Consider the following 20000-nt stretch of genomic DNA (forward strand, 5'->3'; position numbering starts at 1 on the left):
GTTGTGCAAGAGAATGACTGGGACTGACGTAGAGGGGAGGAGCTATATGCAGCTCTGCTGGGTGAATCCTCTTGCATTTCCTGTTGGGGAGGAGTTATATCCCAGAAGTAATGATGACCCGTGGACTGATCACACATAACAGAAGAAATGGTTTTAGCTACATAGGACTGAATTTGGTAAATTCACTGCATACAGGGCTTGTTCATCATTCAACTCAACAAACCTTTTAATTATAAGGCTTGGCTTGTGAAATCCTATACTCCCAAGCTGTTCCAGAGAAACATCCAATTAAACTCCTTAAAAGGGACACTGTACTGTAAACCTTGTTCCAAATGGTAATGTCTTTTAGCACACAATCAAATAGTTACAGATTGAAATGCTAATGAAGGCTAAAGAGAGTTCAATTAAAGGGACAGTCAGCACCAGAATTTTTGTTGTTTAAAAAGATAAATCCCTTTATTACCCATTCCCCAGTTTTGCATAACCAACACTTTTAATATACTTTTTACCTCTGTTATTAACTTGTATCTAAGCATCTTCTGACAGCCCCCTGATCACATAACATTTTATTTATTATCTATTGACTTTCATTTTAGCCAATTAGTGCAGTGTCTGCCACAAGCCACGGGCGTGTTCACGTTATCTATATGGCTCACATGAACTAGCTCTCCCTTGTTGTGATAAGCAAATAGGAAAAAAAGCATGTGATAAGAGGCGGCCTTCAAGGGCTTAGAAATGATGAGCCTTCCTAGGTTTAGCTTTCAACTAAAAATACCAAGAAAACAAAGCAAAATTGGTGAAAAAAGTAAATTGGAAAGTTGTTTAAAATTACATGCCCTATTTGAAACATGAAAGGTTTTTTTTGGACTTGACTGTCCCTTTAACAAAACCCATCTACTTCAGATACAAAAGCTGTCTTGACCACCCCAATGGATGGTTAACTCACACTTATCATACAAACCTATTCATTTAAATGAATTGTTTTAGCCGGCAATAGTTCTTTCAAATTACAAAATAAGGGTAAAGGAGTGATTAGCAAAAAATTTAAAGGGACAGAATTAAAAATTGAACTTCCATGATTTTGATAGAGCTTGAAATCTTAAACACCCTCCAATGTACTTCTATTTAATTTGCTTCTTTTTCCACCCAAGTATGCTCAGGAGCAGCAGTGCACTACTGAAAACCACCTGTTGATTGGTGGATGCATATATACATGTATTGTGTCATTGGCTCACCTGGTGTGCTCAACCAACTCCCAGTAATGCACAGCTGCTCGTTTGACAAAAGATGACAGGAGTATGAACCAAATGTGATAGCAGTATGCTCTATCTGCACCATGAAAGGAAAAGGTTGTGTTTCATGTCCCTTTAATACACTCCAGCATGAAAAAAAAAAAAAAAAAGGAACAGATCATTCAGAACAATTTAAATGGGATAACATTTTTACATCCCAGTGTCCCTTTAAAGTGCCGCCATGATTTTTTTTTTTTTTAAATAACCTTTTGGTTCCAACTTCTGACACAAATTGTAGGTTCACGGTTCTTCAGTTTACCAATGCAAAAACATGCTATAAAATTACCATTGTAAAAGCTAGTTTTTCCACTGTGTAACTGCCCTTTAACCGATCAGTGATTTAAAAGGGATATTAAAACCAATTTTTGTCTTCTTCCATGATTCAGATACAGCAGGCAATTTTTTTTCCACAGCAGGCAATTTTAAGCAACTCTCTAATTTACCCCTATTAATTTTTCATTAATCTATTGGTATCTTGATTTGAAATAGCAAGAATGTAAACATAGGAGCCGGCCTATTTTTGGTTCAGAACCTAGGTTGAGCTTGCTGATTGGTGGCTACATTTAGTCACCAATCAGCAAGCTCTATCCATGTACTGAACCATAATTGGGTAAATTAGAAAGTTGATTGCCCTATCTAAAACATGAAAGAAAATTGGGTGTCATATCCCTTTAAATAAGTAGAGGAAGTTTGTTTTATTTAATTTCATCCAAATTGAAAAGCCACTATCACCACCCTAGACTCAAATACAGTTTAATACAAATAAGCAAAAGTACATTGTACCTACTACAAATGACCACAAGACATATCTAAAAGGACTCCTCCCTGCTGCTCCACAAAGATTTGTTACCAATAGAGAGGACATACATTAAAAAAAACTCCTTGTCATTGAGGGCAATTACTTGTCAGTTTAAGAGACTGTGTGGTTAATTGATTATTTCTTTAAAAAGTCAGTCAAAAGGTTTTTAAAATTACATCACCTGAGGTGAGATGATCACTAAATTTGGGTTTACTATTTTGATGCTACAAACCAGGGTTCTTCCAACTTTATTTCCCCAAGACCTTGTACCATCATACCACATACCTTCCCAACCCTATTTTTATTTTTGGTCTGAAAATTTCTGAATTGAAAAAGGTAGCTGCAATTTGTGGCAAAGTGACTAAAAATGTGTGTGTGCTTTATTCCTAATTGTAGTCACATTTGAAAGTGTTGTAAAAGGTAATAACACACAACACACGTTGTAAACATGGTGTTGCAATCCAGTAATGGGTCCCAATCCATAATTTGTAGAAACCCTCCTATAACAGTATTTAGGTAAATGTTACCACCCAGAGATAAAAAAAACATTTAACTCAAAATTCAGGTAGGCAACAGAAATAAAAACGTCAGTGTTACATCTGATTGAAAGGTTTTAAATATGTCAAATTGAAATTATTAGAATAACCTACACTGTGATGTAATCCAGAGACACGCCCCTTAAAAAACTAAACCTCTTGAGAGTTGCTTTCTATGTTCCCTTCTGTAGCCAATCACTGTGCAGCATGCAAAATGGTTGTAGTTATGAATTCCACAGAATGCACTCAGATGTCTCAGGGGGCTTTTTTTTTTTTTTTTACAATGTTATATTTAAATTACAACAAAAAATAAATAAATCAGGCAACAAATGTTTTTGGAAAGTAAAGTTCACAATTAAAATGTGTTGAGAACTACATTTTTGAGTTTAATGTCCCTTCTTAAAGGGACATGAAACCCACATTTTTTCTTTCATGATTTAGAAAGAGAAAGCAATTTTAAACATCTTTCTAATTTACTTCTTTTATCTAATTTGTTTTATTCTCTTGATATTCTTTGCTGAAAAGCATATCTAGATATGCTCAGTAGCTGCTGATTGGTTGCTGCACATGGAAGCCTCATGTGATTGGCTCACCCATGTGCATTGCTTTTTCTTCAACTAAGGATATCTAAAAAATGAAGCAAAATAAATAATAGAAGTAAATTGTAATGTTGTTTAAATTTGTATGTTCAATCTGAATTCTGAATCATGAAAGAAAGATTTTGGGTTTAGTGGCCCTTTAAGGAAAATAAGTAATCAGGTTTAAAAATTTTAAAATTAAAGATTCCATTTAGATAAATGCTATTAAAGTGTATTGTAATTATTGCAAAGACTTCTAAAGTTTCTACATAAATTAACATGCTACCCTATGGAACGGTTTTGCTAACAAACGGTAGGTAGCACTCCAAAACTTTGTGAATCCGCTCTGCAGAATACAGGAACGAATATGTTTGAGATACTCTAGCGGATGTATTCTAATGTTGCGTGACTGATTTCTGGATGGTTAAGCATGAAAATTAAAATATGAAAACAAGAACATACCTCAGATAAATGCTATGCAAACTTGTGATGAAAGCAGATAAATTCTGACACCATACAGAGAAAACTACTGTTCTAAACTGCATTTTCCCTACAGCACAAGTAAACATACCTGGCAGAAAGTATCAATGAAAAGCACTATGCACCACTGAAAAATCCACAGAGCACCACACACGCCCATTCAATACACTGAGCTGCTTTTGTTCACACAAATCACTTTAATGAAAAAGTCATAAATTAAAAAAAAAAAAAAAAAATCACACCCCATCCATGGTTTTTATAGGATACAAATAAAGCATATGTAACATATTAAATTTAACAAAGTGAAATGACACCCCATGCTCCTTTAGACTACAAGTAAGTGAGTGGGGCACAAAAAGAGTATTTTTTAAGGATTGTTTGACCTGAAAACCAGGTAAATCATCAGCCCCCACCAAACTAGAATAATAACAGGGACACGATGACAACTTGCATAAGTGGATTAAATTAATACATTAAAAGCACGGAGGCACCTGCTGTAGAAATGTAATTAACCGAGGTGAAAAAAAAAAAAAAAAGTTACTATTCGGGAGAGAAATTGTATTAGCCCAATTAAAGGGCCACAACACAACACGGAAATGTAATTCCGTTTAAACCTCCGCAAATTGAGGGGGGCACAAACTTGCACTCAGGATGTGCTAAGCTTTGCGGCTCCTGTGCGATATTTTCTAACTCATCCACTTATTAGTCCAAGAACATAGTGTGAGTTTCCAGCATATTAAATATCAATGAGTCCGTCTAGAGCAACTAATAAAATTATAAATAAAATATTATACACCATGATTATCACAAGGAATAAATTCTGAACATGTTGATAGGCGAATTAGATTGAATATATTGAAATATCCCAGTTTTCCTTACCAGTCAGTGTTATAGTGCCAAGCATGGTAAATTTCCTCTTTCTATGTCCACTTAAAATGAGAGATGGTGCAGCAGTTATCCTGTTTCCTTTACTCTAGATATGATTCCGCCGCTTGGAGTACTAATGTCTTCCTGCGGGGCGTGGGTAGGCAGAGCGAGTTACACCACAATCCTAGCTAGCTTGAAGCTTCGGGAAAGTAATCAAATAAATCCCAGTGCGATCCCACTCTGCCGATGTTCTTCAGTGAAATGGGAAGGCTTCTCCCACATCCCCCTTTATCAACTCGGTTGGCTATGTACTGACTGACTAGTGTGCACAAATCATGTGGGAGTTTAAACACAACTCCTTCCCACCACAACCCCACCCGACTCTATTGTCTACCAGACCCCCTGAAGAGGGCTTAAATTGTTCAGACGGAAGGTGGTTTCAGCTATGACTCATCCCAACTTTTCAATCCAATCTAAAAGCGATTACTTCATTCACAAAATACAGTATTAGCATTTGACTACAGTTTTGTATATTCTGAGTTTACCGTGTTCAAATTCAACTTCCCCTTTGTGCAAACTCTTTTACAGAATTTTATTCTTTTAAAACTTAAAAAAAGCCTCGCTTAACATTTGTTTGTAAAATGCTATTATGTGCCAGAATGGAAAACAAATCTACATGCGTTGTTTCTGCTACCTGATATCCACATGGCGAGTTTACTTTTACAGGAAGTGTCTAATTAAACTGGGGAACTAACAGTTGTTTATCCATTTTTCATGTCTATTTAAAACTCATTACTTAAAAAAAAAAAAACGTTGTTTCCATGCTAAATTTGTTAGTTATGTTCATCACTATTCCCAAAATAATACATCTGTCTGAAATATAGCAATTTATATTTTATTACTTCCAAACTTATTAATTACCTGCATACTGCAGCATTATACACCTTTTATTTTTTTCCCTTTAAAGAGCCATTTTGTCTTTTCCCCCATTGTTTCATCTTACAAAACATTTAGAAGTTAATTGCAGTTAGTTGAAAATATGTTTTTGAACTAAATAATGCAGTCAGATTTGATAAATTGTGCACCTGCTGTTTTAATTTTTTACTTTAACACCTTTAAAAATAAATTTGTAGGCAAAAAAATGCTACTCTTTCGCATAACGTTTCATAACAATGCTTTTTTTTCTTCCATAAAAATCTTGACAAGGCAACTGCCACTCAAGTCTGTGGTAGCTGGCAAAGAAAAACAAATAAATGCAAAACACAGTCACTAGAATAAAAACTGTCCCCTGGTAACCATATTTGTAACAACACAAAATAATTTAAAGGGACAAATCAATGCAAAAATAAAAGAATGTGTTAGTGCATTTTTTTTTTAAATTAAACTATTGCCTGCTGATAACCAGGGCTTTTTTTGTGGTGGTACTCACTGGTAGTGAATACCACCACCTCTGCCATCTCATAACAGGTAAAATTTGTAATTGTCATATAGAAACTGAGCACAATATATCAATTAGTAATGAATAAGTTACCGGCACCTTTTTAAAAAAAAAATATTTTATATTTTTAAGTACAAAAAAGCACTGCATATAACTATACACTCACCGGCCACATTATTAGGTACACCTTGCTAGTACTGGGTTGGACCCCTTTTGCCTTCAGAACTGCATTGATTCTTTGTGGCATAGATTCAACAAGGTGTTGGAAACATTCCTCAGAGATTTTCGTCCATATTGACGTGATAGCATCACGCCGTTGCTGCAGATTTGTCGGCTGTACATCCATGATGCGAATCTCCCTTTCCACCACATCCCAAAGGTGCTCTATTGGATTGCGATCTGGTAACTGTGGAGGCCATTGGAGTACAGTGAACTCATTGTCATGTTCAAGAAACAAGTTTGAGAGGATTTGAGCTTTGTGATATGGTGCATTATCCTGCTGGAAGCAGCCATCAGAAGATGGGTACACTGTAGTCATAAAGGGATGGACATGGTCAGCAACAATACTCAGGTAGGCCGTGGCGTTTAAACGATGCTCAATTGGTACTAAGGGGCCAAAAGTGTGCCAAGAAAATATTCCCCACACCATTACACAACAATCACCACCACCAGCCTGAAATGTTGATACAAGGCAGGGTCCATAGTTTTGTGTTGTTAACGTCAAATTCTGACCCTACCATCTGAATGTTGCAGCTGAAATCGAGATACATCAGACCAGGTTGTGTTTTTCCAATCTTCTATTGTCCAATATTGGTGAGCCTGTGCGAATTGTAGCCTCAGTTTCCTGTTCTTAGCTGACAGGAGTGGCACCCGGTGTGGCCCATCTGCTTCAAGGTTCAACGTGTTGTGCGTTCAGAGATGGTATTCTGCATACCTTGGTTGTAAAGAGTGGTTATTTGAGTTACTGTTGCCTTTCTATCATCTCAAACAAGTCTGCCCATTCTACTCTGACCTCTGACATCAACAAGGCATTTTCGTCCACACAACTGCCGTTTACTGGATATTTTCTCTTTTTCGGACAATTCTCTGTAAACCATAGAGATGATTGTGTGTGAAAATCCCAGTAGATCCCAGTAGATCAGCAGTTTTTGAAATACTCAAACCAGCCCGTCTGGCACCAACAACCAAGTCACTTAAGTCCCCTTTCTTCCCAATTCTGATGCTCGGTTTGAACTTCAGCATGTCGTCTTCACCACGTCTAGATGCCTAAATTCATTGAGTTGCTGCCATGTGATTGGCTGATTAGCAATTTGTGTTACCAAGCAATTAAACAGGTGTACCTAATAATGTGGCCAGCGAGTGTATGCTTAACCTATGCAAAGGGAATAAGTACATAGTTAAAATCAACTAAAGAGAACCAAATCACTACTGAGAGCTATCTGAAAACATCTGGTGACCCAGGAGGCATATGTGTATAGCTACCAATCAGAGACTAGTGCATTGCTGCTCTTGAGCCTACCTAGGTAAGCAGTAAAGGATATAAAGAGAACAAAGTTTGATAGCAGTACACTGAAAAGTCTTACAATTGCATATCCTTTCCAAACCAAAACTTTATGGAGTCAAAAATGCAGCTGGTGAGCAGGACACAACCGGTGAGCCAAACCGAAGTAGCATATGCATGTAACCACCAATCACTGGACAGGTTAAACACATAGGTCTAGAACACTGATTTTCAAACCTGTCCTCAGGCCTCCCCAGCAGGCCTGGTTTTCAGGATTACTTTGGGTGAGAGGAGGTAAAATAACCATGTTTAATGATTATTTCCACTGTGCTCAATTTTAGATATCCTCAAACTGTGGCCTGTTAGGGAGGCCTGTGGACAGGTTTAAAAAATAGTAGTCTAAAAACATACCTGATTATAGTCTAGTAGGAGTGGGGCATAAATTATACAGAATAATGGGATTATACTAATGACCACATGTGGAAGACTGTGTGTTGGGATACACAGTTATTGTCAACAGAGGCTACACATGAATGTCACTAAATTCCAAATTACAAGTGGAGCACTAACAGTTATGTGTGAGTGAAAAGGGGTTTATTGTGGGTGTTTGTATGTGTCGGATGTATCGCTCGTATTACAAGTTGAAAGAAAACTTGATCGGTTGAGTGCAATTGAAGTTAAAACGTGTTAGGATAGCGCATCCTCAGAACTTTGGTTAATTATTTTGCAAAACAAATAAGTGTCACAAAACACATCAAAAATACATTTAAAAGTACAGCTACACTCATAATAACACTATCTAAGAAAAATCATTAAAAATAATGCACCAAAAAGTTGTAAGGGCTTGAATATATGATCTCAGGTAAGGTGTTAGAAAGAAAAAGGCAGGCAAAGTGCTTTAACATAGATATACATTCATACCCATGTCTATATATATATGTATATATAAATACACATATGTCTATGTGCAAATATGTATTTATGTGTTTATATGTGTATGTATGTCTGTAAATACATTTATACTCATATAAATACATATGTACACACATGTTCCTTTAAATGGTCACAATAGTTAAAAAATGACATGCTCTAATTTGCATTTAAAGGGTCATGAAACCCATTTTTTCTTCTTCTTGATTTAGATAGAGAATACGATTTTAAACAACGTTCCAATTTACTTCTTTTATCTATTTTGTTTCTTACTCTTAATATCTTCTGTGGAAGAAACAGCAATGCACATGGGTGAGCCAAAAAACATGAGGCATACATGTAAAGCCACCAATCTGCAGTTCCTGAGCCTATCTTGATATGCTTTTCACCAAAGGATAGCAAAAGAACGAAACAATTAGATGACAGAAATAAATTGGAAATTGTTTAAAATTACATGCTTTCTCTGAGTCACGAAAGAAAATAAATTGGGTTTTATGTCCCTTTAATCTTAAGACTATTAGCCCTACACTAACATGTTTAATTCCTCCAAAGGTGTTAAACACACAGTGTAAGTGTTGCTCGGGACTCACTGATCACTGCGGATCCCGAGTAGAAACCACTGATGATCCAATCAGAAGGCTAGTTCCACATTTGAGTCCTGTGACTAACACTGCTGAATGGATCCCTTTAAATACTGGGTTTTGTTGTCCTCATTGTCTGCAGCTAGAATCTATTGGTAACAAACCTATAAAGTGAAATACTTGTAGTATTTGTGTAGAAGGTAAGGTTTTAACTAACTTCCTCTTCACTTATACTGATGTTTAACCCTTTGAGTGCTAAGCACTTTCCCACCTGGGTGCTAAGCACATTTGAGTTTTTTTTTTAATTTTACATTTTTCATTATTTTATTTTATTTTTTAACTTTTTTTCTTTTATTTTCATTGGAAAGGTTAGGCGATTACCTTTCCAATGGTGGGTCTTGGGGGTCTGTAGCTGCTTAGATGCCTGAGATACAGGCTTCTAAGCAGCATGCCCCCTTTCCCTATATTGTCCATTGTCTTTTTTACATAAAGTTGCGCAGTGACGTCATCATGTCATTACGCGTGACGTCACCACGCAAAACGGGATCGCCGGGGTAGGAGCGGGTGGGAGCCCCCAGATCTCCCTCAAAGTGGGAGAGTGCTAGCGACAGCTCAGAGCCGTCGTTGGCACTCAAGGGATTAAATCAGAACTCTGTACCTGTGTTAAAAGGACACTGAACCCAAATTTTTTCTTTCGTGATTCAGATAGAGCATGCAATTTTAAACAACTTTCTAATTTACTCCTATGATCAATTTTTCTTCGTTCTCTTGCTTTCTTTATTTGAAAAAGAAGGCATGTAAGCTATTTTTTTGGTTCAGAACCATGGAAAGCACTTGTTTATTGGTAGGTGAATTTACATAACCCTTTCTGGAATTTTCTGGCTTGAGTAAAGAATGAAGAATGACATATACATTGAAAGAGTTACAACTGCAGAAATATCCTGTAAGTATTTCATGCTCTCAACAAAACAATGATCAACTTCATTCCAACTTTTTGCTTCCTGTCTTCTTATTTTATGAGCATGCTAAGTGTTATGATTCATAATCAAATTAGTAGAATTATATAACATTATTTTTAAGGTTTACTGTCCCTTTAAGTAATATTCTTGGGTTTGCGTGCTGCAACTGCCTTCTTAAAATCCCACCAGAGATTTTCTATAGGTTTCAAGTCAGGTGACTGTGATAGCCACTGTAGAATCATCCAGGACTTCTTCTGCAACCAAACCTTGGTGGAATTTGAGGTATGCTTGGGATCATTGTCCTGTTGGAAGGTCCAATGACGCCCAAGCTTCAGTTTCTTCACAGGCAGCATGACTTTTCTCCTAGGATTTCCTGATACTTCAATTAATCCATCTTTTACACGCTGCAGGTTTTCCTGTTCCAGAGGATGTAAAGCAGTCCCAGAGCGTCACCGAGCCACCACCATGCTTAAAGGGACAGTCTAGGCCAAAATAAACTTTCATGATTCAGATAGAGCATGCAATTTTAAACAATTTTCCAGTTTACTTTTATCACCAATTTTGCTTTGTTCTCTTGGTATTCTTAGTTGAAAGCTTAACCTAGGAGGTTCATATGCTAATTTCTTAGACCTTGAAGCCAACCTCTTTCAGATTGCATTTTAACAGTTTTTCACCACTAGAGGGTGTTAGTTCACGTATTTCATATAGATAACACTGTGCTCGTGCACGTGAAGTTATCTGGGAGCAGGCACTGATTGGCTAGACTGCAAGTCTGTCAAAAGAACTGAAAAAAGGGGCAGTTTGCAGAGGCTTAGATACAAGATAATCACAGAGGTTAAAAACATAATTTATGCTTACCTGATAAATTCCTTTCTTCTGTTGTGTGATCAGTCCACGGGTCATCATTACTTCTGGGATATAACTCCTCCCCAACAGGAAATGCAAGAGGATTCACCCAGCAGAGCTGCATATAGCTCCTCCCCTCTACGTCAGTCCCAGTCATTCGACCAAGAATCAACGAGAAAGGAGTAACCAAGGGTGAAGTGGTGACTGGAGTATAATTTAAAAGATATTTACCTGCCTTAAAACAGGGCGGGCCGTGGACTGATCACACAACAGAAGAAAGGAATTTATCAGGTAAGCATAAATTATGTTTTCTTCTGTTATGTGTGATCAGTCCACGGGTCATCATTACTTCTGGGATACCAATACCAAAGCAAAAGTACACGGATGACGGGAGGGATAGGCAGGCTCATTATATAGAAGGAACCACTGCCTGAAGAACCTTTCTCCCAAAAATAGCCTCCGAAGAAGCAAAAGTGTCAAATTTGTAAAATTTGGAAAAAGTATGAAGCGAAGACCAAGTTGCAGCCTTGCAAATCTGTTCAACAGAGGCCTCATTCTTAAAGGCCCAAGTGGAAGCCACAGCTCTAGTGGAGTGAGCTGTAATTCTTTCAGGAGGCTGCTGACCAGCAGTCTCATAGGCTAAACGTATTATGCTACGAAGCCAAAAAGAGAGAGAGGTAGCAGAAGCTTTTTGACCTCTCCTCTGTCCAGAATAAACGACAAACAGGGAAGAAGTTTGGCGAAAATCTTTAGTTGCCTGCAAGTAGAACTTGAGGGCACGAACTACATCCAGATTGTGTAGAAGACGTTCCTTCTTTGAAGAAGGATTTGGACACAAGGATGGAACAACAATCTCTTGATTGATATTCCTGTTAGTGACCACCTTAGGTAAGAACCCAGGTTTAGTACGCAGAACTACCTTGTCTGAGTGAAAAATCAGATAAGGAGAATCACAATGTAAGGCTGATAACTCAGAGACTCTTCGAGCCGAGGAAATAGCCATTAAAAACAGAACTTTCCAAGATAACAATTTTATATCAATGGAATGAAGGGGTTCAAATGGAACACCCTGTAAAACGTTAAGAACTAAGTTTAAACTCCATGGCGGAGCAACAGCTTTAAACACAGGCTTGATCCTAGCTAAAGCCTGACAAAAAGCCTGGACGTCTGGATTTTCTGACAGACGCCTGTGTAACAAGATGGACAGAGCTGAAATCTGTCCCTTTAATGAACTAGCTGATAAACCCTTTTCTAATCCTTCTTGTAGAAAAGACAATATCCTAGAGATCCTAACCTTACTCCAGGAGTAATGTTTGGATTCGCACCAGTATAGGTATTTACGCCATATTTTATGGTAAATCTTTCTGGTAACAGGCTTCCTAGCCTGTATCAGGGTATCAATAACCGACTCAGAAAAACCACGTTTTGATAAAATCAAACGTTCAATTTCCAAGCAGTCAGCTTCAGAGAAGTTAGATTTTGATGTTTGAATGGACCCTGTATCAGAAGGTCCTGTCTTAGAGGTAGAGACCAAGGCGGACAGGATGACATGTCCACTAGATCTGCATACCAAGTCCTGCGTGGCCATGCAGGCGCTATTAGAATCACTGATGCTCTCTCCTGCTTGATTTTGGCAATCAATCGAGGAAGCAGCGGAAAGGGTGGAAACACATAAGCCATCCCGAAGTTCCAAGGTGCTGTCAAAGCATCTATCAGAACCGCTCTCGGATCCCTGGATCTGGACCCGTAGCGAGGAAGTTTGGCGTTCTGGCGAGACGCCATGAGATCTATCTCTGGTTTGCCCCAACGTCGAAGTATTTGGGCAAAGACCTCCGGATGAAGTTCCCACTCCCCCGGATGAAAAGTCTGGCGACTCAAGAAATCCGCCTCCCAGTTCTCCACTCCCGGGATGTGGATTGCTGACAGGTGGCAAGAGTGAGACTCTGCCCAGCGAATTATCTTTGATACTTCCACCATTGCTAGGGAGCTTCTTGTCCCTCCCTGATGGTTGATGTAAGCTACAGTCGTGATGTTGTCCGACTGAAACCTGATGAACCCCCGAGTTGTTAATTGGGGCCAAGCTAGAAGGGCATTGAGAACTGCCCTCAATTCCAGAATGTTTATTGGAAGGAGACTCTCCTCCTGATTCCATAGTCCCTGAGCCTTCAGAGAATTCCAGACAGCGCCCCAACCTAGTAGGCTGGCGTCTGTTGTTACAATTGTCCAGTCTGGCCTGCTGAATGGCATCCCCCTGGACAGGTGTGGCCGATGAAGCCACCATAGAAGAGAATTTCTGGTCTCTTGATTCAGATTCAGAGTAGGGGACAAATCTGAGTAATCCCCATTCCACTGACTTAGCATGCATAATTGCAGAGGTCTGAGGTGTAGGCGTGCAAAAGGTACTATGTCCATTGCCGCTACCATTAAGCCGATCACCTCCATGCATTGAGCTACTGACGGGTGTTGAATGGAATGAAGGACACGGCATGCATTTTGAAGCTTTGTTAACCTGTCCTCTGTCAGGTAAATCTTCATTTCTACAGAATCTATAAGAGTCCCCAAGAATGGAACTCTTGTGAGAGGAAAAAGAGAACTCTTCTTTTCGTTCACTTTCCATCCATGCGACCTTAGAAATGCCAGAACTAACTCTGTATGAGACTTGGCAGTTTGAAAGCTTGAAGCTTGTATTAGAATGTCGTCTAGGTATGGAGCTACCGAAATCCCTCGCGGTCTTAGTACCGCCAGAAGGGCACCCAGAACCTTTGTGAAGATTCTTGGAGCCGTAGCCAATCCGAATGGAAGAGCTACAAACTGGTAGTGCCTGTCTAAGAAGGCAAACCTTAGATACCGGTGATGATCTTTGTGGATCGGTATGTGAAGGTAAGCATCCTTTAAATCCACTGTGGTCATGTACTGACCCTCTTGGATCATGGGTAAGATTGTCCGAATAGTTTCCATTTTGAACGATGGAACTCTTAGGAATTTGTTTAGAATCTTTAAATCTAAGATTGGCCTGAAAGTTCCCTCTTTTTTGGGAACCACAAACAGGTTTGAGTAGAACCCTTGTCCTTGTTCCGACCGCGGAACCGGATGGATCACTCCCATTATTAACAGATCTTGTACGCAGCGTAGAAACGCTTCTTTCTTTATCTGGTTTGTTGACAACCTTGACAGATGAAATCTCCCTCTTGGGGGAGATAATTTGAAGTCTAGAAGGTATCCCTGAGATATGATCTCTAGTGCCCAGGGATCCTGAACATCTCTTGCCCAGGCCTGGGCGAAGAGAGAGAGTCTGCCCCCCACTAGATCCGGTCCCGGATCGGGGGCTCTCGGTTCATGCTGTCTTTGGGGCAGCAGCAGGTTTCCTGGCCTGCTTGCTCTTGTTCCAGGACTGGTTAGGCTTCCAGCCTTGCCTGTAACGAGCAACAGCTCCTTCCTGTTTTGGTGCAGTGGAGGTTGATGCTGCTCCTGTTTTAAAGTTCCGAAAGGGACGAAAATTAGACTGTCTAGCCTTAGCTTTGGCTTTGTCTTGAGGTAGGGCGTGGCCCTTACCTCCTGTAATGTCAGCGATAATCTCTTTCAAACCGGGCCCAAATAAAGACTGCCCCTTGAAAGGTATATTAAGTAATTTGGACTTAGAAGTAACATCAGCTGACCAGGATTTTAGCCACAGCGCCCTACGTGCCTGTATGGCGAATCCTGAGTTCTTAGCCGTAAGTTTGGTTAAATGTACTACGGCCTCCGAAATGAAGGAATTAGCTAGTTTAAGGACTCTAAGCCTGTCCGTAATGTCGTCTAGCGTAGATGAACTAAGGTTCTCTTCAAGCGACTCAATCCAAAATGCTGCCGCAGCCGTAATCGGCGCGATACATGCAAGGGGTTGTAATATAAAACCTTGTTGAACAAACATTTTCTTAAGGTAACCCTCTAATTTTTTATCCATTGGATCTGAGAAAGCACAGCTATCCTCCACCGGGATAGTGGTACGCTTAGCTAAAGTAGAAACTGCTCCCTCCACCTTGGGGACCGTTTGCCATAAGTCCCGAGTGGTGGCGTCTATTGGAAACATCTTTCTAAATATTGGAGGGGGTGAGAACGGCACACCGGGTCTATCCCACTCCTTAGTAACAATTTCAGTTAGTCTCTTAGGTATAGGAAAAACGTCAGTACTCGCCGGTACCGCAAAGTATTTATCCAACCTACACAGTTTCTCTGGTATTGCAACGGTGTTACAATCGTTGAGAGCTGCTAAGACCTCCCCTAGTAATACACGGAGGTTCTCCAATTTAAATTTAAAATTTGAAATATCTGAGTCCAATCTGTTTGGATCAGAACCGTCACCCACAGAATGAAGCTCTCCGTCCTCATGCTCTGCGAGCTGTGACGCAGTATCAGACATGGCCCTAGCATTGTCAGCGCACTCTGTTCTCACCCCAGAGTGATCACGCTTGCCTCTTAGTTCTGGTAATTTAGACAAAACTTCAGTCATAACAGTAGCCATATCTTGTAATGTTATCTGTAATGGCCGCCCAGATGTACTAGGCGCCAAAATATCACGCACCTCCCGGGCGGGAGATGCAGGTACTGCCGCGTGAGGCGAGTTAGTCGGCATAACTCTCCCCTCGCTGTTTGGTGAAATTTGTTCACATTGTACAGATTGACTTTTATTTAAAGTAGCATCAATACAGTTAGTACATAAATTTCTATTGGGCTCCACCTTGGCATTGGAACAAATGACACAGATATCTTCCTCTGAGTCAGACATGTTTAACACACTAGCAAAAAACTTACAACTTGGTTATAATCTTTTTTAGCAAAAAACGTACTGTGCCTCAAAGAGGTACTAACGATTAAATGACAGTTGAAATAGTGAACTGAAAAACAGTTATAGCATCAAACTTTAAAACAACAAAACTTTTAGCAAAGGTTTGTTCCCATTAGTAAAATAACAATAATTAAATTTGACATAAAAAATACAAAGCAACGTTTTTATTCACAGTCACTATAAGAATTCTCACAGCTTTGCTGAGAGAATTTACCTCCCTTCAAAGAAGTTTGAAGACCCCTGAGATCTATCAGAGATGAACCGGATCATGCAGGAAATGTAAAAGTAACTGACTGGTATTTTTTGATGCGTAGCAAAGAGCGCCAAAAACGGCCCCTCCCTCTCCCACACAGCAGTGAAGAGAAACGAAACTGTCACAATTAAAGCAAAAAAACTGCCAAGTGGAAAATAATGCCCAAATATTTATTCACACAGTACCTCAGCAATGTAAACGATTCTACATTCCAGCAAAAACGTTTAACATGATAAATAGTTATTAAAAAGGATTAGTGACCTTTAACAGAGTAGTTCCGGTGAAATACCATCCCCAGAATACTGAAGTGTATACATACATGTCATTTTAACGGTATGGCAGGATTTTCTCATCAATTCCATTCAGAAAATAAAAACTGCTACATACCTCAATGCAGATTCATCTGCCCGCTGTCCCCTGATCTGAAGCCTTTACCTCCCTCAGATGGCCGAGAACAGCAATATGATCTTAACTACTCCGGTTAAAATCATAGTAAAAAACTCTGACAGATTCTTCCTCAAACTCTGCCAGAGAAGTAATAACACGCTCCGGTGCTATTTTAAAATAACAAACTTTTGATTGAAGTCATAAAAACTAAGTATAATCACCATAGTCCTCTCACACATCCTATCTAGTCGTTGGGTGCAAGAGAATGACTGGGACTGACGTAGAGGGGAGGAGCTATATGCAGCTCTGCTGGGTGAATCCTCTTGCATTTCCTGTTGGGGAGGAGTTATATCCCAGAAGTAATGATGACCCGTGGACTGATCACACATAACAGAAGAAAGTATATTATTATAACTGTGTTGATTATGCAAAACTGGGAAATGGGTAATAAAGGGATTATCTATCTTTTAAAACAATAAACATTCTGGTGTAGACTGTCCCTTTAACTGTAGGCAGAGCTTCATTCTTCTTCCTCTAGACATACGGCTGATCCATCGAGCTGAAAAGTTCCATTTTTTTTTCATCGCTCCACAGAACAGAATCCCAAAACTTCTGTGGCTTATTTATATGATTTTAAGCATATTAGAGCCGGCTTTTCTTGTGCTTTTTAGTCAGTAGTCGTGTACGTCTTATATTTCTGGCATGAAAAGCTTCTGCGTTTAGTACGCACCTTACTGTGTAAACTGAAACCTCAGTGCCTGTTGCCACCAAGTCTTGCTGCAAGTCTTTTAAAGTCACTCAAGGGTTTTTCTCAACCTGCCATTTCAGAAATTTGGTAGCAGCCGTTGATAGCTTCCTTTTTCTGCCCCGTCCAGGTAGTGTAACCGCTGTTCCTTTAACTTGGAACTTGTGAACTACGCTTCCAACGGTGTCTCTAGGAATATTCAGTGCCTTTGCTATCTTTTTGTATCCTTTTCCTTGTTTGTGAAGGCGCGATGATCACTTCTCAACTTTTTGGACCATTCTTTTGACTTATTTTCACATTCTTATTGCTATATTTCTAACATGCAGTCAAATGTGACACTTAAAGGGACATTATACACTCATTTTTTCTTTGAATAAATGTTTTGTAGATAATCTATTTATATAGCCCATACATTTTTTTTTAAAATAAATGTATAGTTTTGCTTATTTTTAAATAACATTGCTCTGATTTTCAGACTCCTAACCAAGCCCCAAAGTTTTATGTGAATACGGTCAGCTACCTTCTCCAGCTTGCTCCTGTTTGTGTAAAGAGTCTTTTCATATGCAAAAGAAGGGGGATGGGGGGAGTGTCTTATTTGCCACTTGCAGTGGGCTTTCCAGCTACCTTTTCAACAGAGCTAAACTGACAGCTTCTAAGTAAGTTTTTAAACAGTTTTATACTGGATTTTTATATCAGTATCTGTGCATCTTATTCTTTATAGTAGTGTCTATTACATGCAGTTATATGAAAATGAGTGTATACTGTCCCTTTAACAAACCCCTAGCCAGTTCAGGTATTTCATTTGTTCTAGCTCAAGCACACTTGGTACAACTAATGAAACCCTTGATTAGTTGCATCAGGTGTCCTTGAGACAACACCTGTTTTGCATATTTGTGCTGTTGTGAGGGATTCTATTCAGGGGGCTGAATAGTTTTGAAACTACAGAATTCATTAAAAGTTGCATTTTAAGTTGAATTTGGGGAAACCACTTGAAGCATTTGTTGTGTTGAGCTATTTCAATTGCTTTTGTTTGATTTGTTCATTGCAAACAGCTGAAAGTCTATACATTTTGACAACAAACCTGATTTGCAATGGAGGTTGAATAATTTTGATTACAATCTATCTATCTATCTATCTATCTATCTATCTATCTATCTATCTATCTATCTATCTATCTATCTTAATATACACACACACTTTAAATACTGAACTATATTACAATGAAACAACAGAAAATTAATGTGCAGAATAGAGTGGAATTATAGATTACAATGAATAAAGAGTGAATTGAACATTTTCTGTGAGGTATGAGATGGGAATGTCTGTTTTTGTGCTAAAAATTGTATGGTTGCTCTGGGGAAACAACTCTACAGGACACGCTTGGTCTGCAGTGAATACATTGGAGGAGAACATGTGACCTCTTTTTTTGCTTCACCAAGTCAATAGACAATATATGTGAAGCCTCCTTGTTCATAAACAAATTCCAGTATGACCATATATTCATTGGAATGCTTAGAAAAAGTCCACCAGACAACATAAAATAGATTGGAAGGGTCAGCCCAACAGCTGCAGCCCTCAAAACTGAAACAAACAGACAAAAATCTGAAGCAAGGGAAGCAATGTACAAATAATTTTTATATCCGCTGCAAGTATCTCCAAGTTTTCTCTTATGTTAAAATTCTGTATTTTAACCCCTTGAGTGCTAACGACGGCTCTGAGCCGTCACAGAGTTTCCCACTCTGGTGCTAACGACGGCTCAGAGCCGTCGCTAGCACTCTCCCACATTGAGGGAGATCTGGGGGCTCCCACCCGCTCCTACCCCGGCGATCAGACCTTCATAGTGACAGGCATCGCCGGGGCTTCCCATTTTGCGCGGTGACGTCACACGCAATGACGTGATGACGTCACCGCACAACTTTATTAACAAACTGACAATACAAAGTATAGGGAAAGGGGGCATGCTGCTTAGACGCCTGTATCTCAGGCATCTAAGCAGCTACAGACCCCCAAGACCCACCATTGGACAGGTAATCGCCTAACCTTTGATGTAAGTCTTGGGGATCTGAAAAAAATTATATAAAAGTTTAAAAAAAAAATTAAAAAATTAAAATAAAAAAAAAAAAAACCTTCAATCACCTTAGCACCCAGGTGGGAAAGTGCTTAGCACTCAAAGGGTTAAAGGCACAGTAAGGTCAAAATGAATCATTCATGATTCAGACAGAGCCTGCTATTTTAAACAGTTTTCCAATTAACTTCTATTATCTAACTTGCGTTGTTCTCTTGGTATACTTTGTTGAAAAGCATACCTAGGTAAGCTCAGGCGCTCAGCAATTAACTACTGCGAGCTAACTGCTGATTGGTGGCTGCACATATATGCCTCATCTCATTGGCTCACCTGTGTTTAGCTGTCTCAGCGTAGTGTACTTCTGCTCCATCAAAAAAGCATTTCCAAGACAATGAAGCAAATTTGATAATAATAGTGATTTGAAAAGTTGTTTAAAATTTTATGCTCTATCTAAATTATGGAAAAACAAAAAAACAAACAAATTGGGTTTAATGTACCTTTAAGTCACACAAAGTCTGTCACAGCTATCCAGTAAACTAGAAAAGTACCACACTTCTCAGTCCCCATCCCCAAAGATATATTGCTTAAAATTTAATTAAACACCTCTGCACAACGCAAAGTTTTGCTTCTCTTCAATGTAGCTATTACTGCACAATTTTCCAATGGAATTGACTCATTGTCTTCTTGCCTAATGCACTAAGCGTTTGGCAGTGTTGCAAGTGGACATTTGCCTCACAGTCTCCAGATGGTGAGGTCAGTATATAATATAATAGAAAAGACGCTATTTTCCTCACATGTCTATGAGTTTCCATATGAACATATTGCTTGGATCTGTCAGAAGGTTATAGTAACAGACATATCATATTTATACACACACACACACATATATATATATATAAATACATATATATTTATACA

At 39.0% G+C, this 20000-nt stretch overlaps 1 protein-coding gene across 2 annotated transcripts in view; it reads right to left on the bottom strand.

Moving 5' to 3' along the window:
• The window catches only part of AKAP12 (A-kinase anchoring protein 12), a 234514-nt gene that overhangs the window by 45641 nt on the left and 168873 nt on the right, over window positions 1–20000 (bottom strand). The window contains exon 1 of one of the 2 annotated variants that reach the window (XM_053711890.1): window positions 4565–4875. The exons of the other annotated variant lie outside the window; for it this stretch is intronic. Coding sequence (XP_053567865.1) covers window positions 4565–4589 — 25 coding nt within the window. The 5' untranslated portion in view covers window positions 4590–4875. Of the gene's footprint in view, window positions 1–4564; window positions 4876–20000 lie in introns of those variants that run through there. 2 annotated transcript variants of the gene reach the window in all.

The sequence above is a fragment of the Bombina bombina genome, chromosome 4 (genome assembly GCF_027579735.1).
Source record: "Bombina bombina isolate aBomBom1 chromosome 4, aBomBom1.pri, whole genome shotgun sequence".
NCBI classification, from domain to species: Eukaryota; Metazoa; Chordata; class Amphibia; order Anura; family Bombinatoridae; genus Bombina; species Bombina bombina.